Below are 22,458 nucleotides of genomic sequence, written 5' to 3'. Positions count from 1 at the left end.
CCTTCGGTAAACGACAGAAAGAAGAAAGAATTGGATATTTTCAATGAAAAGAGCGCAGGCAGACACTCCCTATGGACTGGGGGAGCCAACATACTACGAGAGAATTTGCAGTCTACACTTCATCTCCGGTAAATACAACTTAATTCTGCTCTAGTCATTGTTCTACTTAAATAACGGCGGAGGGGAGGTAGCTATCGCTACACGGGCCGCTTCTCCGGCCCGTGTAGCGATAGCTACCTCCCCTCCGCCGCTGTCTGAAGCAGCAACAGCGGCTTCTCCGGCCCGTGTAACGATCGCTACACGGGCCGGAGAAGCCGCCGCTGTCTGGAGCAGCAGGAAGCGGGTGCTGCTTCAGACAGCGGCGGCTGTCTGAAGCTACACGGGCCGGAGAGCCGCCCGTGTAGCTTCAGACAGCCGCCGCTGTCTGAAGCAGCAGACAGCGGCGGCTCTCCGGCGGCGGAGGCGGCAGCCGCGGCGGCTCTCCGGCCCGTGTAGCGATCGCTACACTGGCCGGAGAGCCGCCGCTGTCTGGAGCAGCACCCGCTTCCTGCTGCTCCAGACAGCGGCGGCTCTCCGGCCAGTGTAACGATCGCCACCTCCCCTCCGCTCGTTCACGGGCGCTAGTACGTCTGTGTTTACGCTGCAATGTCGCCGACACCCCCACCCATTTTAACAAGACAAAAACACCAAAATAATCCGTAGTGAGTGATGTTTTTTTAACCTACCGGGCGGGTCTTCCTCTCTGCTTTGTGCTGTTACATTAACATGTCTGAACATCCATCCATCCATTTTCTGACCCGCTTAATCCCTCATGGCGTCGCGGGCGTTGCTGGAGCCTTTTTCCTGATATAAAATAATTGCAGCCGTCCAGTGGTTTCAGGGGCTTTCGTGCTCTCTTGTCCGTACTGGCCTGCATGTTTATAAAGCAGCTGTGTCGCGGTACGAAACCCTTGGCCAGCATTTCACAGACTTGCTCCGTCCCTTTAGGCTTTTGCTGTGTGGATCTGGCAATCTGATACCATCAACCATCAACTTACTCTTAAAACGATCTTGTGATACGTTATCTAAAGAAGAAAAATACCTGGAGAACTCGTCATTTCGTCAAATGGCGTGCCAACCAATATGGCCGCCACGCAAGGGGTTCTGGGTAACGGAGTCACGTGGTTGCAAGGGGTCTATTCCCTCTGATCAAAAGACTGAGAGACGCCGCATCTCCCACTGATCGAAGAGGACCCCGCTTTGTCTGGCCAACAAAGCGACTGTTGAACCCGGAGGAAGAAACGAAGCAGCTTCTTCCCCGTCTCGCTGCAGCCTGTGGACAACTGCGCTCGTCGAGGCGCGTCCAGAAAGCCACACTCGGAGCGCTCCAAATCCAGCTCCAGACCAGCCCTCAAAGTAACGGGGTTTTCCCCTTTTATTTCTGTTTCACCAACAGGGTGTTTAGAAGTGCCTGGGCAGGCGTAGAACTTTGTAGGTGTTGGTTAATGCTTTTATTCCACGACGAAGTTGGAATTATTTTGCTGAACATTTTCTTTGTATGTGCATGCATTGTACAATTGATTTGCTGTGTTGATTTGTGATCCATCAAGAACCCCGCCGTGGGTTACCGACTTATTTCTTTTCATCTTCTTCCCTGCTTCCCCCCTCTCTCTCTTTTCGCTCCTTATCAGTTTAATTTCTTTGTCCGAGCTCAAGTCGCGGGCTTTGCTTTAAACTCCCAGTTAGCTGCCCCCTCTCGAAGCGAGGCATTACCCCATCAGCGTAAGCGTGGTTACGTCATTAGGACCTCCCCTCATACGTCATCGTAGCAGCCATCTTGGGAGGGTGACGTATATCTGAACTGTAGGTAGCTTAGCTGAACTAGCTTTGTGTAAGACATCAAAGCGTCCAGTGAGATTCCCGAAGCTGTTCTGTCTATCAATGTTGATACGTGAAATGCCGGTGTTTCGAGGGCGGTGTTAAACAACTTTGAGTTAAGTTAAGATCTGCTAACCGCTCATTTTAATCCATTGTTTATTTTGTTTTGTTCTTTATTTCCACATATATATTTTGCATGTTTTAGTTTAGTAATGAGTAAGAATTCCAAAGTTGTTTGAATCAGAGAATTACTGTAACAGGGAATTGCTTTTGGTTCAATAAAACCACGACTGCGGAATAGACATTGTTTTGTGTTCAGTCCAATTCACAGTTACATGGTTATTCAGAAATCAGAGCTAACCTCCTTTGGAGTTAACATCTGATATTAATACAGAGACAATATCATTGGATGGTGATAAGGAATAAGGATTTAAACTCTAATTGCAGTTACATTGGGGTTCTCACAGCCTGCTGGATAAACCTGGTCGGTTAACAGTCCGACCTGATCATTTATTCCAGCATAAATGAGTTCATAACAGCAAATTAACTAATACATTAGTGGTATAAATACTTATAAGCTTATAGCTAACATCACCACCATTTGAACTATATTTGTTATAGCGGAATTTTGAGTTGAATGACTTATTATTTAAATTATAATACCAAATTATAATTAATAATAATAATAAGCATATTCAACCAGCTTATGGCATAACAACCTGGATTTTACATCTCAGAGCTGAAACGCCGAGTTCCTACACGTTTCTAATGTTAAACTCATTTTCCCTGAGTCCTGTTTTTATAGCCCCTGTAAAAGCATAAATACAAAAGTTTACAACAAATTTATTGCATTCTCCATCAGGCTTTACATACAGAGCCTGAAATAAAACTAAACTAACACACATAACCTTTGGATAATGAATAAAGACTGGAAATACAAATATTTTCCCATATTCTTTCTATTCTGCTTTAAATGAAAATCCAAAATGTTCCAGACTGTGAAGCATCTGTGTTGTTGTAGCTGTGGTGCAATTATTTTTATTATTTGAAACACCAAAATGCAGATGCCAGGGTCTCCCTGAGGTATGAACATAGTTCCTAAATTATTAGTTACCTTTTATAAAAGCACTGCTAATTAAGAAATGTAAGCCAAAAGGCCCAAAAACTAAAGGTGCCAGACAAGTTTACAGTCACAGTGTTGGTTCCCCCCCCTCTCCCAGTTTCTGTAACAAACTGAAGGGTGTTTGCAGAATTTGTGATAAACTTCTGCAAAATATTTTGTGAAGTGGAATAATACAGGGTATCTTTCTGTATAGGTGAAAAGGGGCGGGGGGGGACACTACCCATGAGATGACGCACATCAAGCCACAGTGACGTGCACAAAGAGGCCGACACTAACTGGGCGACAATGAACACAATGGGTTCTGTGTTTTGACACGTTGGCTTTGTGTATGGGTCTTTACACTAGAAAGCTTTTCAAACAATTCCCTTTGAGAGAATATAAATATCTGCCTAGCTGGGTACTTGACATAATTTCAGTTCCTCAACATTTTAACAGTGGTTGTTGAGGCTAAAACGTAGTTTCTCACTTAACAGGAGAGAATTTAATTCACGTTTCCTCTGATTTCTAAGAATTAAACTTCACGCATATTTCTTGAGAGGCATTTTCTCTTTTGTAACGTTTTAATACAGTTTATTACTGTATAAGGACAGGAGGAGAATTGCTAGTAAGGAAGACTGTATAACAGTGCCAAAAATCCTCTTCTTGCCAAGAAGAAGTAGAATGAACCATAAATTTGAATAAATGGGTTAAAGCAGAAGCAGAATTTGGGCGTTAGGTTTTACAACAAAAAATAAATTTAATTTAGTCCCTAAGGACTATGACTGAATCTCCAGATGGCAACCCTTCCAGGACATCATCCAGATACTCCGGTAAGGCTGGGTAATCTCAACTGATGTTTGGCGCAGTCAGAATATTCCCTCTTGCAACTTTAAGTTGCAAAGAGGTGACCCTTTCCCCCAACTGGGAAAACTCCAAAACCAAGGTGCCTGCCCCAACCCAATGCCTCTCACTCTGAGTAACTCTGGAGTAGGAGCAGGACAGAGTAAACATTCAATTTCCCTAAAGCCAGTTCATTCAAAAATACTTTATTAATCCCAAAGGGAAATTATGCCACCAAGGATTAGAAAGCCAAGGCCCCCACCCTCACCTGCCATCCAGTTTACATTGCACCTGATCCAGATGTTCTCCAGGTTGTGGGCCCACATAGAAGGGGGCACCCTGCAACTTCTTCTGGCTGAGCCAGGCGAGCCCCAGGAGCCAAAGTCTCGACCACCAGGCCTGGCTCCAGGTAGGTGCCCAAGATAAAAGGGGAACTTCTGCTGAATCCAGGCGAGGTTCGGCTGTTACTGTGATTGGCTATATAATTGGAAACTTCACCACAAACAATGTTGGATCTATGCCAAAATCCCTGTGCCTCACCTCGGACCAGAACTCAACAAATTCCCATGCCCATTGGCTGACATCACTTTAACCCCGCCCACTTAGAAAAAGTCATGGGTTTCACCAGAGGCTGTCCTGTCAGCTTTTTAGTAAATATTTGGGGGGGAGGAAGAGATCATAAGCGGTTAGTTCCTACATGTGTCATGTGAACTGACCTTATAAGTGACTTCTAACAGAGCATAGCAAGGCTTCAGGGAGTCTACGTCCACAGGAACCAGAAGCCGGGGCTCTGCCGCCAGTACAGCCAGGTGCCGCAGGGCCTGCAGGTGATAGCTGCAGAAACGCCCGCAACATTAACCCAGTTCTCAATAAAACATACAAAACAAATTAAAAAAACTGAAAGATCTATGTTCAATATAAGGAACAACACAGTTATCTGTCTAAACTTTCTTAGTTTTGATAAACAGTATAAGTATCTACTATATTACCTGTCCAAGTAAGCAATAAAACATCTATTTCAATCCAAGGTGGATGTTTTACATGCAGAGAGTTCTCTGTATCCGGCCTTGCATGTAAAAGGTGTCGGTCTTACCGGTTGTCGGTGCTGTGAGCAGGAAAGTGAGGGTACAAGGCACAGAGTAGGGCTGCGATGGCTGAGTTGGAAGTGCTGAGGCTGTATCTATAATGAAAGGCAAAATGAGAGGAACACATTTCTATCAATCTTGGACTCGCAGTGAATAAAGTTCTGCATCAAAATGATAACGACGATAGCGCTGCCTTTGTCACTCTGAACACAAGACTTACGCCAAAACAGTATGTCACCACCAGACGTTTCTAAACAGGATAAAACATTTTACATCTCCATTTTTAATGAAACAAGGTGTTGCAATTTAATCAACACAATCAAAGGCCACGGCCGTCCCTCTTAGACATAATGGCCGACACGATGACTGAGTGTGCGCTTTAACTAATTGGATGATTAGCCTGAAGTCAAGCTGCACAGCAGGAAGCTGCTAAGGCCTGAACAGGTCACATATGAGAGTGTTTAGTAACAGTTATCTGAGGTAAAGAACGTCGCTCTTCATTTAATGACTGTGTTTGCATGTTTAATGTATTTAAGAACAGTTTTCTTTATAGCCTACAATTGAACATGCAATTCAACGATGGACCTTCACTTCATGAAGGTCCACATTTCAGGAAGCGCTTCATCGTAAACAGACTCATCTGTAATTGCTGCTGCATTATCCTATGGGGTGTAGGATGGTGACGGCAAGAAACATGCACTCAAAACACTTTGTGCATTTATGTCCTTATAGCACAAAAAACATGAATGGTTCGCCGTCTATAACGTAATTAGATTAATAGGTTTAAATATAGATATAAATATATCATTAGTATGTTTTGTTAAAGACCCTCAGTTGAACAGTGCAGTACTGTAATTTACACAGACCATTTTCTGCAACTATTGCTTGAAATCTAGAACTTGAAAATGTTTGACATGTACACTTTTTCCTGGGAACATGAAATCTTATTAAAAACAACAAAAAACAGATGGACCAAAATCAGCTAGTACCTAGAATCGGACCATTTAAGCGTGATCCACGTTGGCTAGTGACTGACCAGCCGGAACCAAAAAAAATATATGAACATTTTCTGGTCAGTGAACACTGCAAACCTAAGTACCACCTAAGGTTGCATTTTAAAACAAACTTTTTGCACGCTGTTACTGGGAGAAGTATTAGGGAGGAGTTTAAAGCCGAGGTCAGAGGAAGCATGAGAGCTGACAGAAGCCATTTCAAATGAAATTATTTTCTATGACGAGTTGAGAAATGCTTGTTTCATTCAGGTTGCAAAAGTGTCAGAGAGCAAGACTTTTAGAACCCAATATTAGAAAGGCTGAACATTACAGCCAAGTTGCTATGAAGGTTTTAAAACATTTCAGATTAAAAGATATGGCTTTACAGTCTCTAGGGCCTATATACAGAAACTAATGAGTAGTTTCAAAGCTAACCATGCGTAATCCAAATATAAGAAGCAAGAGACAGTTTAAATGTCCATTCCATGGTCAGACCAAATATTAGAAATCAGCAACAAAATTCAGACGGAGACATTTCTACAAAACTAATACAAATTCAATACAATGTTTCAGTTTTGCAAACAACAATACAGTCCTGTCAAGTGCTACTCTACTTAGCCTTATGAAGAAATATTGCCAAATATGCTGATAATGCAAAGCATGTTTAACTAAACCTTAGGTTGTTTTTTTTTTGTTAGAAATCAAAAAAAAAAAGAATATGCAGTGGTAAATGCAGATGTGGACACAAAGCGTGACTTTAGGATGAAAAGGGAACCAACTTTCTCTTTAGTTTCCTTTTACAACTAAATAAATAGGAAGCGAAATTCACTGGGAGGAAGTGGGAAAAAGCCCTGAAAACACACAAGATAAGCGATGGAAAACAGGCAAAAAATGAAAAGGGAAAAAAAGTAATATCTGAATAGAAAAGTTGAATGCAAATAAGTGAGTGGCTGAATGGCAGATAAGCAGAGAGAAGCAGATGGGGTGCAAGAATGATAGCGCTCCAGTATGACCTTTCACCTCTGCAAACCCACAATAGACCACGCCTTAGTGCATGACATTCAAACCTGCAGTCCCTGCAACTCATTGACCCTTTATCTAATGAGACTACAATAAAGTAGGACCAGAATAAACCAAAAAGTCCATCAGATTATGACTCTGGAGGGGAAAACGTTCGTAACATCTAAGTGACAGAGAGTGAGCTGCTGTTTCTGGTGAAAATATGCAGGGGAACGTCAGCAGTTTGAGGAACCTGGTTAGGCTATGCGAGAGTTTCTGTGTATACATGTCATTCAATACGCTCAAAATAGTACTCCAAACATACCACTGTGTATTTCTCCACCAATCACACACGATTGTATGTGGTCTACCTGATCCTTTCCAAAAGCGGCAGATGTAAATTTTGTGGGTTGTGTGTTCATTTGTTCTGGACTTTTCTTAAAACTTTTGCAAAATCCGCCATGGAAAGACATTTTGCCTGCTTTTTTCTTTTTGGCGATGGATTTTAACTATATTCCACATGCACCATGTCACATTATGCATGGCTTGCTGGATGCTAAACCAGGAAATGTAACCCCACCCTAAAACTCAAGTGGTACCATTAGGACTGTTGCTTTAACTATTTTTCTCCAATGTGGGTCTCATGGGAACATCAGATGAAAAACTGATTAAATCCTTGAGTTCCTTCTGGGACGCAACTCTGGGCCAAATCAACCCTGGCAGGGTCCACTGGGCAAGAGTCTATGATGTTTAGAAGCCCGAAACAGCCATTGTACAAATGTTACAACACTAGCAATGTGTCCCAGGGCATCCATGAGATGGTTGTTTCGAGTCGAAGAAACCTGAGCTCTTCGTTGAACATCTGATTTTATACAGAGAATAAACTACACAAAAACGTATTATTTACTAATTATATGATTTCTGAAGCCAATTGGTTGCAATGGATTATTTATGTTTATCAGATTATGGTAAATAGGGACTGAACAGAAAAGCATTGGTTAATTGTAGATGTGAAAAGGTTTAAAGGGTACAAGTATTTTGGAAAGCAATTGCAAATACTGCAGAGAAGCACTGACAAGAATGGAGCTTAAAGGGAGTTCATCCATCAACATGTCATCAAATAAAAGGCAAGATGATCCAAGCAAATGTTCTGAAAATTAACACGGGAGATAGTTGAATAGTTGACACCAACCATCGTTAATCAATAATAGTAGCTGCAGGGTTCAAGGATATTTGAATTTCTGTGTTATACTATCTTTTTCTAATATTAATTTGCAAACAACTGTCCATGATTTAAATATCGGTCGATGACGTTGAGCGTCACTTCAGCGTTTTGAACACAAAAATATTATTTATTATCATTGCGTCTGCGTTCGTCTCACCTGCCACCTCCCAGGAAGAGCAGGCCAAGAGCCATGTGATGAGCCATGTGAAAGCCGTAGTTCATCTCGCCGCCGGTCCTCTTGTGAAAGAAGCGACAGAGCTGCAGGACCTTCAGGTTCCCCGTGCCAGCCATTACCATCGACATCGCCAGCAGAATCATTGACAGACATGTTTGTAGGTTATAATAACCCATCTGCTGAGGGGGGGGGGGGCAGCATACAAGGTACAGAAAAACAGAGAAAACAGTACAGGAGTACTTTTCATGACTGTGGCAAATAATATGCTAGCAAAGGCGATTCAAAATAAATTATAAACACTCACAGCACCCACAGCAGCTGTCCCAGCAAAAGACATCATCTTCATGAAAGTCCTGGCAAACTCATAGAGGCAGTCGAAGGCATCAGAACTGGCAGAGCCGGCAAAGCGCAAACCCAAGGCCATACACGCGCCAGCTGTGATGTAGTCTTGAGCTTGACTGCAACAAACACAACATTACTTAGCTTTAAAATACATAAAAGTATATACATATTTTTTTAAATAACAGAAGACAACTAAAGGTGAATATAAAGAAAATTTAGGAAACCCTAAAAGTCTGGTATAAATGCTAAAATAAGGCACAAGCTTGAATGGATTGCTTTGGATGAAGTACTTACGCCATTGTGTCCATATTGATATCTTCTGAGGGGTCAAAATTTCCTCTCATGATCTAAAACAAACCAAAATTCCAACAATTTCATTTTATTGATACTTCATATCATTATGAGAGCCGATTTAAAACGTTTACAATAGCTTAGAACTCATACGAACTTGCTTTGCATTAAGATACAGCCGTGTGCAGAAATGCTGAAGCATGCTTCATTTCTTAATGTATAGTTTGGCATTTTTTTTGTATGTATTTTTGTGACGATCCACCTTAATTTAGAGAAAAATGCTGTCCATCCAAGCAGATGCATGACCTAGATGCAGTTATATTTAAAATGTCTTATAGGATGTAAACCAACAGATTTATACTTCATAACCTTCAACATTGTGCAGCTGTTAGCGAATGAGAGTCCTTTCAGCCCTCCTTATGCTCCAGCAAGTCATTACAAGTTGAACACAAACCTGGACCCACTTCCTGACGCAACCGGGATTCAAACTCAGAACTCTTGTGTCAAAAACTCCTCAACTGGCTAAGACAAAATCACAAAGACCAAATTGAGAGATCCAGTGCTTTGCACGCAATGTATTTTACTTCATTTGCTGCATTTTTAGTGCAATCTAAAAGGAAAAATGATTTTACATCCTCTACATGTAATGCATTTTACTTAACATGCTTCGACCCCCTGATTTGAACGCTTCATAATTACCTAAAACGCAATAAAGTAAAAAGATGAAAGCTTTCTGGATTGAAAGCATGCTGGTATAGTGGCACCTCATCAGGATATCTGATTTCACCACATATCTTCCTTTTCCTTGGACTTTTAAATGTTAGGATTGTTTAGGAATAATACTTGTGAGTTTCACTAACGCCACTATTAAACAGTGCCGACTACGGCCAGACTTTTGTGTAAACTTTTCAAGTACTTCGGATCAATCGTTCTCCAGGCTCAATTGAACTTGTTGAATAACTTTCCTGTGCACGCATTTTCAGCCCCATATTTGACCGTTTTCTGGGGATGTTTGTTATAAATTAGGAAACGTAGCCCCAAACTCTGTATTATTCAACCATAAAAGGCTCCTAGACATTGGAAATGAACCACTGTTACATCTACACACAGAAATACAGCAGAGAAGAAATAGTAAACTGGATCAAAGGAGACCTTGGTTTGAGATTTTTTTTGTCGAATCGATGAAAAACGACAATGTGAGATGAGAGATTTGATGCTTTAGTTCCCAACAGCAGCATTTTAAATAATAACTCAAAGGTGTTCGACATCTCTATTTTGACAACTGTTCACCATTTTTAATCTTTACATCTATACAAATGCAAACCAACATGATCTTATTACACGTGCTACAACAACTACATGCCAGCTTTACAAAATTACACCACCATCGGTACAATCGGTAATGCTGCTTCTGTGCATTTTCTCACCTGGGGTATGTTACTCTTAACCCACTCTGTGTTAGGCAGGATTTCATCCCACATGATAATGCACCTTGCAAGAGTCTGTTGGAGAGGCAAGAAGAAGAGAAGCAAGTATATGAGATTTAGGAGAGGTGGGAAAAATATCATCTCACTCATGAGCGGAGAAACACGTAGCGTGCGTCGCACTAACCCTCAGCAGCAGAAACTCTGGCTTAATGAAGTCCAGCAGAAACCAGGTGTCTGGAGGTTTCAGCCAATCAGCAATCGACCTAATGGGCAGAACCGGGATGAGAAAAGGGAGTGTTAATACCCTCCCTCAACACCCTCTCCACCAACAGGCAGACAAAGTCAGGCGAGCCTTGGAGAAATTAGGAACCCCTTGACCAAATATACAGTCGGGAGGTGGAGGAGTCTTTCTCTGTCGTCAGGTTAAGATGCTCTCAGGTTCACATGGAGAAGAGGTAACCGGATTTAGCAACATTTAAAAAGATTTAAAAAAATCTAAAGATTTAAAGCAGTATATTATTTGCACGAATCAAAGAATATGTTATGTGCAAATCCACAATCTGAGTGAAGAAACCCAATCAGACAAACATTTGAAGTATGTTTTTTGTGCAGCGCATTGGTGGTACAGCTTTTAGCTGTACCACCAATCCCCTCACTTATTTTTCATCCAGATGTAGTTAAAACAGGGCAACATTCAGGAAAAGATGCTGACACTGATTTCAAAGTCAGAGTAGAGAAGAAAATACAAGGCGGCACAACACAGAAGCTCTTCAGCAGCAAACCTTATAAAAACTACATCTATATAGCAAAAGAAAAGATATACTGGAAATTACTGTTTCGATCAACAAGGGGGTTAGGTACTTAAAAAAACAGAAAAATGCTTAATGTAACAGTTCCGTGCAAAAAGCACAGAAACTAAATTTTCTTCCCCCGTGACGACCAAACCTCAGTGCACTTTTATAAAAATTGAACACAAAGAAGCATATAATGGAGGAAATGAACAAAAATGATACACGATTGCAAAACATTTTTACAAATTATAATCTGAAGAGTGTGCAATGCCCCCTTTAATCTAGTAATCTGATAAAATCCAGTGTAATCAACTGCCTTCAAAGATATAGCAACATCCACCCTAAACAGAAAGGCTGGGAAGGGCATTAACAGCATTAATTAGAAAAGCAGCAAAGTGGCCCGGGGTAACTCTGGAGGAGCTGCCGAGACTCACAGCTTAGGTGGATAAGTAATTGGTAACAATTTAAAGGTGCAATGCGCAAGTTCCAGGATTTCTGCTGACGCCTGCCCCCTCTGGTGAAATGTTAAAATGACACCAGTGTTGTGCACATGCATGGAAGAGAAAAAAAAAAAAAAGAGAAAAAAAAAAAAGCTAGCATCTGCCATTGCGACTTCAAGTGCCTTTTTTTAAGCATAATGTCTTCTCGGGTAAGAAAGTTAGAAATTTTATTTTATTATATAATATATAGAAATAATATTTTATTTTGAACAGAAATATTTAATTATTAGTCAATAGTCATTTCTTAGGGGAAAAACATAGCTACCCTTTTTGTTGGTCAATAGCGTAGACAGGGGCGGGTTCCCGGTGGCCAGGACTGTGGCCTGGCCTGCTAGCTCAGTGATCGCAAAGGTTTTGGTCACTCTTGATAGCAAAAACAATCCATGCAGTTTATGTGGCTCTCTCGGGTCTCTGGCTGAAACTCCCACAGATTGCAGTTGCAAGGGGGAAAAAGACGGACACACTCCTCTCACCCCCTCTCTGTCACAGCAGCGCTGTTGTCAGCGACTTTTTGGACCCCTGCTCCACCGATTTATTCATTTTTTAAAAGAGCAACTTCTCATCTTTTTTCTATGTTATTTTTCTGTGACAGCTGCTGCTGCCTTGTCCCAGCTGCAAACCCCACTATGAATGCCCTGAAATTTACCCTGGTCTTGTTCCATCGCTTATCAGACTCCAATTTTGCCCTTTGCGTTGCATTAGACAATTAATCTTTTAACTCTTGTATGGAGACTGTTATGGGGTCTAAGATGCGCTTGTTGCTAGTCTTTTGTGTTACGTCTTCTAAAACAGTCAACCATGTTGCCTCAATGGTGGCATAGACTCTCAAAGTAGCCAGGTGAACGAGAGCATGCGGCGCGTCACATCCAAGCGCACGCCCAGAGGATTCGGCCTGAATCACTCTCTCATGAACTGACAAATGGAGCCTATAGAGGCAACCGCGGTAAATAAAAGATAACTCATTTTACATGTCACTTTACAATTGTAAGGGCATATATGGGAAAGAAAATAAATATTTAACTTCAAAACTTGTGCAATGCACAGATGTGCAAAGCTTTCAAAGACAAACCACAAAAAGACCTAAAGCTGCAAATGTAAAGACTAACTAGCCAACTTTTTAGCATCCATGCATTCTTTTCCTGTCATCTCACAATTATATGCTACTTTGTCACATCATAAAATCATTATAAATTACCCTGCAATTTGTAGCTATAACATGATAAAATGTGAAAAGGTTCAAGGGGTATAATTGCTCCAGCAAAGTGCCGTGTTACGAACAACAAAAGGCAGGTGTCCCTTTACAAAGATGAAAATATATTACTTTGCTTCATTTCTTTACCTGTTGTTGGTCTTGAGGTAGATCATGGCGAGGGCCAGTGTGGCCCCAGGACAAGTCACGTCTACATTTATCGTATCACCCTCCTGAAACATTTTGTTATGGAATGAAACTTCATTGGTGTTTGCCATTTTTACGACACTGAAATTTGAAATTGTTTTTTTTCCATTAATTCTGTAACTTTTTTCCCTTCTATGTTTCTGTCTACCTTGATCTGATAACTCGGAGACTTGTGTCTCTCCCTGCTGGCCCCAGCCTGAGCTCTGCGATGGCCCCCGACCATGTACTGGTACAGCTGTTCAGGCACATTGAGGTCAGTCATCCCAATCAGGTTGCTGCCATGCTGAAACACAAAGATGAAATGGTAATGGAGAGAAGTCCAATTATTGGGAGGGGGGGGGGGGGGTGAAGGAGGTAACAAAAATGAAATAGACTGAACAGAAAATATTGAAATATTTCAATGGGCTACGATTTTCAATATTGTTGAAATATCTACGTATGAGGAAAGGTTAGACATTTTGAAGAAAACAAAAAAATCAGAAGCAATGGAAGCAAGAAAGGTGAATTTAATAAGAAAAAAATGTACAGTGCTGAAGATGGCACGTTTTCTCTGAAAGAAAGCAGCACCATCCAAGCATTTATTAACAACCAATAAGAAATAAAACATTTGAGAAAAATCGTTATCCTCCTTAACAATATGAATTAATATAGGACAAATCTATAAAAATAAAATTACTACTTCAATGAATAAATATACGGCTAAAACGAGATTTTAACTACTTTGTAAATAATTGTCACTGCAGATTTCTTATTAAAAGGCTAGTTTAAATCAACCCAGACGGACACCTCCACATTACCGGCCGCTACTATTTGTGTCACAAACTGTGTCTTAAGAGGACTCACCCCAAGACAAACCATGCCGAGAGCAAGTCCAGCAGCGAGTGAATAGGACTCCCTGTCAGTACAGTACTCCATCTCAGGACCTGGGGGTCGACCTTTAAAAAAACCACAAGTATTAGTTTAATTCCATCGTCACATAACCAAAAACATAAACTATATCATGGCCACAGGGAGCAGCAAACAGCAGAGATCAGTTAAAATATTAAAACTAAATAAATAGTTGGATGAATGAATGAGCCAAAATTCATAGAAAACTACTTGTAACATGAATGTACAATAATAAAAAAAGACTTTTATGATGTGGCACATTATCAAAAACCTTCTCAAAACTATTGTCCCTATAAAACCGTTGCCTTGTGACACATGAACCAGAACATCACACTAAGATAAGTTTCACTATGAGACTCGTAGATTAAAACTGATAAGCTGGTGGTTCTTCACCTAGTAAAAAAAACAAAAAACAAAAAAAAAAAACATGTGTAAGCTTTGAATGACCAATCTGTCTATTTACAACAGGACTCTCATTTTGTGTAGTTTGTTACTCACCCCACTCATTTATCAAAATGGGATTTGTCATGTGGCGAGTTTATCATTAGGGTTCTCTTAGCAGTGCTTTTTTTTTAAAAAAAAGGCCAATATGTCCAAGCATACAAAAGAACACAATATTTAAACTCTGACAATCTAAAAGCTCCAGTTTCTCTAGAATATGAGGTAAAAAAAAAAAAAAAAACATGAAATTATCAGTCTTTACAAACCAAGTGCTCAAATGTATTTTCTTGAAATTGTTAACATTCAACATTCAAGTTCTGCTAATTTACAAAGAAAGAAATGTTTATATGTCATTGCAATTGTGCATTCCAATTAAATGTGTCTTTTGCATTTGACCCAACCCTTAGGGAGCAGTAGGCTGCTTTTACAGCACCCAGGAAGCAATCAGGGGCTAAAGGGTAATTTAATACCAGCAATTCATTTTGAGCTTGAATCGATTCCAAATCTTGAGAATCGGAATTTAATTGATTCCTGAAATTTTAATCGATACCCAGCCCTAGTTTTAGATTGCTGCAAGCCTTACTTCTCAAATGTAAGTGTCTCTGTCCATATAAACCTAACAGACCATTGGTACAACTCATAATTCATAATATCTTTTGTCACTTTTATGGTGATGACTTTCAACTGTACTCATTCATCCAAAACTCCAATTACTGTCTGAATCGCTTGTGTCTAAAAGAAATTACATACTGGTTAAAAAAAACAACAACAACTTTCCACTGAACTCTCACCATTTCCTCTGATTCATCATTTGAATTTTGCCGTGAAGCAAAATTGAAGAAATTTTGGTGTTTCCCCCCCCCCCCCCCCGAACTAATTTCTCTTGAAGGTCACTGAAAACCATTTGTCATTTGAGAGAAATTTCCAAATAAGATTGTTGCTGTCAAACCAGGAACTTAAGATTGATATTTGTGGTTTTATATATTCTCATCTAGACTCTTGTAACCAACTTTTGACATGTATCAACAAAAAAATCCCCTTGATCACCTTAAGCTGCTATAAATATTTGCAGTAAGATTCTTAACTGGAACAAAGAAAAGGGCTGAAATTAATACCTTTTAACAAAGAAGAACTCAGCCAGAGGACCTACTTCACTTTTCTTTTCTTTTTTTTTTCTTCTCTCATTTTTTTTTTAACAATAATACCGTTTTATTATCTTTGGACTGGTTACCTGTTCATTTCAGAATCCTTTAACTTTACGGGTTCAGCATGCTGAACAAGCTCCTTCCTATATTGCTAAATCATTAAATGGTAACTCATGGGTGAAGTTATATTAAGGCATGACCCCGCCCCATGACAAATTTTGAAAAATGTCACAAAAGTGGCAGGTTCCAAAAGACACACAGCTAAGTGTGGGAATGAGTGGTGGGGGTTAGGCAGAGGACTGTGGTCAGGACAAGGGAAAGTGACATGTTCCAACACAAAGTGACAAGGTCGACATTAGGTGGTCTTCGCCACAGAACAGTCTTTTAGAGACACGTAAGTAGACAGTACTATAAGACACTGGAGTTAACATTTAATATCAAAAACTAAATTTAATATGGGGGTGAGTTACCCTTTAAAGCCACATACTCCAACTACAGCCACGAGGTCTTTAAATAAACACAGAGGATAATTCATTCCAGACGCTGGAAACAACTTCCTCTGTTTTTACACCGTCTTCAGAGGCTGGACGTATTCAAACAACAGCTGAAGGCATTTTTATTCCACTACGCCTTACATTAAGATGTTTTTTTTTTTTTTTAGATATGACTTAAATGTTTTTAACCATTTTTATCATTTCATTTACTCTTGTCATTTTTATCATGTTTTAATGTTTATACTGTTTTTAAAGCACCTAATTTACTTATTCCATTACATACAGAAATTTGGTCTGAATGCTGGCTACTCTGCAGTAACTCCAGCCATTTTAGTTTTAACTTGATATTTAAATAATACAACTATTATTTGAGCTAACTTAGCTTTCTTTTAATTTCTTTAATAACAACAAATCAACCAAAAAGAGAAACAAACAAATTACCATGTAGTATAAAGGCCTTGCTTGTGAAGATTTGATACGCACAAGAGTAATTTTAGCCATTTTATGCAGGAACAAAATGAGGGGTTTCCTAATCAGTCCTTTGCATAAAAATACATTTTCTATTTACATCTTGAAGAAAATTTTTAAATGGTTTACCTTAGTTTCCTCATTTTCTACATAACTGCTTTTGGATGAAAAATATGCCTAACCAATGGTAATTATAAAGTATGAATTCTGGATAACTGTACGCCTTAAACATGTACAGATTTAATAAATGTTTAAAACAGTAAATGTCTGTTCAAATTCTTTTTAATAGAGGAAAGCAACACAGACCTATCTCAGACAGCAAGACTTCAGCGTTGTGTCTGTGTCCTGTTCCCTGGTACACCAGCCCAATACCAATGACAGCAGCAACCTGAAGGACAGACAGTGAGACCACCAAAGTACTTCTCTGTTGTTTTTGTGCATATTTTTAGATTTTGATGATCTTCACTCATATCTACCATGCACTCAGTCTCACCTGAACATTGTGTGGCACGTCCAGCTCAGTGGAGGTGGGTGGGAGAAGGGCAGGAATGTGAATACTGAGCAGTCGGGTGATTGACATGTCCATGGTGCCCAGCTTGGCAGAAGAAACGCCTAGTAGGAGTCCAATGCTGGTCATCTCATGGCCCTGCCAGAGACAAGGAAAGACAGTCAAAAGCTAAGATTTGTTTTTGTTTTTTACATTAATGACTAATTTTAGAAAATGCAACATTTCCATAATTTCCAGACTTCTCAGTTTGAAATAATAGAAATTCACTATGAATCTAGTGGAAACATTTCTATAGTGAGAATGATTTAGATATTATACCAGCAAAGACAGAAACTGGAAGGACGGAAAAATGGACACAGGGGAGGAGTGTAGGACACAAGGAAGGAAAAAAGGAAGAACACATTGGAGGGAAGAAAGTGAAGGACACAAGAAAGGAAAGAAGGACGGGATGTGGGACACAAAGAAGGTAGAACCAAAGGAGAGGTAGGAACCAAGGAAAGTAAGAAGTAAGGAAAGAAGGACGAACGCAAGGAAAGAGGAAAGTAATTAGGGAAGGAAAGACAACTGAAAGAAAGGGAAGGAGGAAGGGCACAAAGAAAGAATGATGACAGGACACGAGGAAGCGAGGTAGGAATGACAGATGGAAGGAATGACAAAGGGAGAGACACAAGAAAAAGCACAAGGAAGAGTGAAAGGAGTGAAGAAGGAATAAAAAAGAAAGACAGACAGAGACAGAATGAAATCAAGTACTTTTCCAGATGAAATATGAACCCTGTGGTTATTAATTTATCACAGAATCGTGCTGAATGGCGCCCGACATGCAACATGTACAACATCCTCTTGAATGCTGGATGACACTGAAGTACAGCTCACATTGGCCGCATGTCACAAGTTTATACATTAAGTGTTTTTTGGAGCATGGCACATTTTTGTTTTTAATGCGCAAATTTAAATACATTTATCAAAATTCTTACTGTTGATTTAAAATTATTTTTGACTTGTGAACTCCACTGCAGTTTTTCACTGACACTAATAAGATCTCTTCTGCTTAGTGCATTTATTGGCTATTTGTGCTTAACCTGAAATCTATTAAGGTGCAATAGTTTTTGTGGACGACATTTATTTGAAAGCTTTATGCAGTAGGTGATTTAATAGTTTAAAAACTGTCTGTTGAATGAACCGAATAAGTCTTTCTGCCATAAAGCGGTAGTGTTGAAAAGTTACAGCGAATTATGAGGACGCATTGCTGACATCATGTTTGTGAAATGCAGTTGGAGCCCGGAGACGAACGATCTGCGTGACTGAGAACAAAACTCAAAATTCTCTTTAAAACCACAGCCGTGCACAAACCTTACAAACGGTTCATTTGAATATCGGCGTAAATTCTCTCCTACAGCGAAAGTTGAAACCAAAAGAAAACCACCACCTACGAACTCGCGTCGCTGTCAACCATGTTCACAACTTTCATTCACACTGCCGGCTGTTGGGTTGGGCTGTTAATATCCATCTTTGTGAATATGTAAAAGGATATTGTGAACACTTCCTGGTTGGTCTACGATTTGCAATTTAGAATTTATTGCAGAATGTGATTACTTTATTTCCATTAATACGCTAAGGTGATAACTACTAGGTTAATGTGCATGTAGACGAACAATACATGGACACAAAGTCAGCAATAAAACCTTTATCAAAAACAAGATTGAGTCTAATTTAAATCTCGCTTGAAAGCCAAAGCCAGCCTTGCTGCTTGCAATGGGGCCTGAATGAAAACGTGCGTGTGCAGCTTTAGTGTAGCCAAATCTTTGAGAGGACCATCTTACACTGCATATTTACACAGATGAGTCACAGGGGATGCACACCGACAACTACCAACAACAACTTGATCTCACATTCTGAATCAAAATGAGTCCTAAGTGCTAAATGGATACCTGCCGTTCGTTTGTTGCTGTGGCTCGTCTTCATCCAGATCTCTGTACTGACTTTTCTATTAAAGAAAAAGCGAGACTTGACTCGCGGCATCCTGTTGTTCTCCCTTGAAAGTGGGAAAGACTCGTCTTATTTCTAATTTCTCAGAAGCCAGAGTTTCACTTTGACTAGCTGCCAGGCTTTGATGCACGTCTACAGGCCTCGTTTCTGCACACCTAAAGAGAGGTGAGCATGTTGCTGTGTGAGTGCAATCAAACTAAAGCGAAGGGGAGAGTCTCCTTCCCATGTATGCTTGTGTTTACTGCACGTTCTTCAATTACTGTTCCAGCAGTGACCTAGAGCAACCTCTAGGTTAAACTGAGCCGTATGGCAGAGATGATCATTAGCACCAATATATCGTATTTCTAACAGTGTGTGTTTGTAGGATTTACAGCTTTAACAATGAAACAGAAAAGGTTCAACGCTCTTTTTTTTTTTTTTTTTTTGCAAACCTTGGTGAGATAGTCATGTATGTTGAGCGTAGCCAACTTGGTGAGGTGTCCGTTGAGGCCGAGGGCCATGAGAAAGCCTGCGTACTCGTTAGCCAGCTCAGGGCTCTTCGGCTTGTTGTACGCAATCCAGGCAGAGTCCACCTAAGGAGGAGCACAAAAAAAAAAAAAAAGATGATCTGTCTTATTATAGAACACTTAGAATGTTTTTTACTGATGAGTAGTAACAACATGAACTTTTTTGAGCAAAAGATCGCATCTAAACTCCATTTCCTGCAGATACCGGCACCCACCTGCCCTTTCCCTGGGTACTTAATTCAGCTATTAGTTAAATCTTCCACAGAGAAATAGGAGGCCCCTTCAAGGAGCCAATAAATAGCACTGCTCGTTCATTCCTTGCAAAACATGCGTGACTTAAAATGGCCGTATTTGTCATGTAAATGCTTATCAATCCAGCAGCAGACATCTGCTGCCATTATGCTTATGCTTGTTAAGAATAAAAATATAATGGCAAATATGTCAAGGTAGACATCACAGCGTTTTATTTGGTTTTGCCCCTATAACAATTCTTTTTTAAAAGAGAAAAAACACACCATTTAGATTGTTACTTTTGTTGTTGTTAAGTAAAAAAAAAAAAATTACTTCTGAGAACAAGGAGAGCGCCCCGTCACATCACACTAACTCACAGCAAATGTTTTCAAGGTACTTTCCAGGATAAAGAGTTCATATGTTCAAAGGTTTGATTTAAGGCAATCTCCATCGTGTGCTGTTCAAAGTTTTTTATAACCTCCAAGAATCCTTAAAATAAATATTGTGCTGCAGCAGTTTTGGGCAGAGAAGCTCAGAGAAATCAGATGGCAAGTAAAATCAACTTGGTCGACCTTTGACCCGCCAGGGCTCATAAATTAAATATTGTTTTAACAGTGAAAACACCATAACAGTGGTGTCCAAACCTCATCCTGTGGGCCAGAACCATTAAGATGAAAATGCTCCAGGCTGGGTCACAAATAAAAAAAAAGCTGTTTAACAAAACCATACCATTTTAAGAATATTAATTTATTGTCAATGTTTTTATCTGTTCAACAATAAGCTAAGCATGCAATATTTGAATTAGACAATTAAAATAGTCAGATTTTTGTCAGAAGTCCTTTTAGATCAAATAAAATTAAAAAAGGCTTTTGCATGTCTGCCTGCAAAACATGCAGAGACTGTCAGATTTCATTGGAATGTGCAAAGTTGCAATGACAAACCTATTAAAAAGAAAGTCATGTAGTTTGAAAATTCTCTTGAGCCAAAATAAAAACCTAATTTGTCTATTCTCATGAATAACAAAAACCTTTTAGTCACTCTTTTTTTAAAGATGCTTACTGTATTTAGTAAAGTTGCATAAATTGGTAAAAGCACATTTGGATGCACCAAAGTCTACTTTTTTAGTAAAAGTCACTGGATAGATCTGGTCCTATTTACTATGAAATTAAAGAGAATCCAAAAAGCATGGCTAAGAATACTTTAAGATGCGCCTAACATATTACATTGTGTAAAAAAAAAAAAGTATTGTTTGGGTAAGTTTGCCATAATTAAAATAATAAAGTCTACCTTCATCAAACACCTGTGGAAAGCTAGACTCACTTGTGAAGCAGGAGCTATTTTAAGCCCTGCTGCAACTCCGTTATGAAAACTGGGCCAATTGGTCATATTGGGAGGAACATCAATGTTCCCACTGTTGAGATCGACCACGGTGTTCCTGGGAGAGGCCCGGCCTGGAGTAGAGAAACAGAAAGCAGAAAACATAATAAAATAAAAACTTAATAAAAATGTAATATCCCTAATCTTCTCAAAGAAGTTCTCAATATTGTTCTGACAATAATGAAATCAACTAATCCTATAATTTCCTTACTTATTTCTAAGTTTTCCTGTTGAGAGAATTTCATATATTGAAAATATCTAACAACATTCATGCAGCATAATACCTGTAAGATTGAGTTTTGGTACAGGCAAAGGTTCAGTCGGTACTGGATGGTAAGAAAAGAGCGTGAAGAGGCCTCTGCCGACCGGAAGAGCCATCGTCCTCTGACACAACTGCAAAAGTCTAAGCCAGGAATGGACAAAGATTGCAAACAATTAAAAATGTAGAAATATCCCATATAAAGAGATTCAAACAGATCTAAAATCAAAGTGACATATCCTTAGAACTGGAAAACAACAACCTAGAAACCAAAACGTACTACATGGTTTGCTTCCATTTCAAAGCCGCTGCACGTTAGCATGTGTTTAGACCAAACCTTTTATCCACACACATATCCATTGTGCTTACTTGTTCTCTTTCTCCTCTATGTACTCATGGTCAGAAACTTCCGGTAGCTGGACAACACTGACCCGGACTGGCCTGGAGCTCTGGAGTAACCTCCTGACTTCCTGGACCCTTAAATCCTGACTCCAGATCAGTCCGGTCACCTGGAAGAGAGAGAACGAATAGATGGATATCAATAAAACACCGAAAGTTGAAGATAATCTTTAGAGAAACTATGTAGAAAAGGCATTTGTTATTTACAAAGTTGAAAAAGATCCTGCCCAAGATGTGCAAAATATTTGAGCCAAAAAAACAGCAACAATCTAGTTACCTCATGAATTATGTCCAACATCCCGTCTTCCTCCTCGTCTGCTTCTGTGGATGCAGGAGGGACCAAGGAGAATCCTGACCCTACAGACTGAAAACACTTCAAAGTGAAAAAGACATCTTCTGACAGAGACAGATGAAACTGTTAAACCGTACAAATATTTTAACCCAATAAATACAGGGCTACTAAAAAATAAGTACCTTCAAGGGACAAAGGCAGCCACTACCACCAATATCAGTGTACCTCCACCCTCATCAAACATACTCAAGTAACGACATAATAAGGAAGTTTTGTAATTCAGTTTCGTTCTCCCTCTGTTAACATGTTAAGATGACAATAAGGTTTAGATGGCTTAAATTTTTTGTTTTAATGAAAGGAAAACTGAACTAGTTCTACTGCTGGCTCTCAGTCCTTGAACCTTGGTGCTCTGGAGTCTCATCTCCAGCAGTCTGTTGTAAAT

General features: G+C 39.7%; 1 protein-coding gene across 3 annotated transcripts in view; it reads right to left on the bottom strand.

Annotated features, from left to right (window-relative positions):
- The window catches only part of anapc1 (anaphase promoting complex subunit 1), a 76,160-nt gene that overhangs the window by 14,533 nt on the left and 39,169 nt on the right, over positions 1–22,458 (bottom strand). For 2 of the 3 annotated variants that reach the window (XM_021324477.2, XM_012878405.3), the window contains 17 exons: positions 22,002–22,088; positions 21,695–21,834; positions 21,351–21,469; positions 21,010–21,140; positions 19,384–19,524; positions 16,952–17,104; positions 16,765–16,846; positions 13,866–13,957; positions 13,171–13,305; positions 12,966–13,048; positions 10,520–10,598; positions 10,336–10,410; positions 8,912–8,964; positions 8,580–8,733; positions 8,258–8,454; positions 4,893–4,979; positions 4,516–4,633 (listed from right to left, as the gene is read on the bottom strand). In XM_021324477.2, coding sequence (XP_021180152.2) covers positions 4,516–4,633; positions 4,893–4,979; positions 8,258–8,454; positions 8,580–8,733; positions 8,912–8,964; positions 10,336–10,410; positions 10,520–10,598; positions 12,966–13,048; positions 13,171–13,305; positions 13,866–13,957; positions 16,765–16,846; positions 16,952–17,104; positions 19,384–19,524; positions 21,010–21,140; positions 21,351–21,469; positions 21,695–21,834; positions 22,002–22,088 — 1,926 coding nt within the window. The remainder of the gene's footprint in view (positions 1–4,515; positions 4,634–4,892; positions 4,980–8,257; positions 8,455–8,579; positions 8,734–8,911; positions 8,965–10,335; positions 10,411–10,519; positions 10,599–12,965; positions 13,049–13,170; positions 13,306–13,865; positions 13,958–16,764; positions 16,847–16,951; positions 17,105–19,383; positions 19,525–21,009; positions 21,141–21,350; positions 21,470–21,694; positions 21,835–22,001; positions 22,089–22,458) is intronic. The other variant, XM_012878407.3, reaches the window with a different exon arrangement.

This window comes from Fundulus heteroclitus, chromosome 22 (genome assembly GCF_011125445.2).
Source record: "Fundulus heteroclitus isolate FHET01 chromosome 22, MU-UCD_Fhet_4.1, whole genome shotgun sequence".
In the NCBI taxonomy this organism is placed as follows: Eukaryota; Metazoa; Chordata; class Actinopteri; order Cyprinodontiformes; family Fundulidae; genus Fundulus; species Fundulus heteroclitus.
This window is presented reverse-complemented; position numbering and strand designations above follow the sequence as displayed.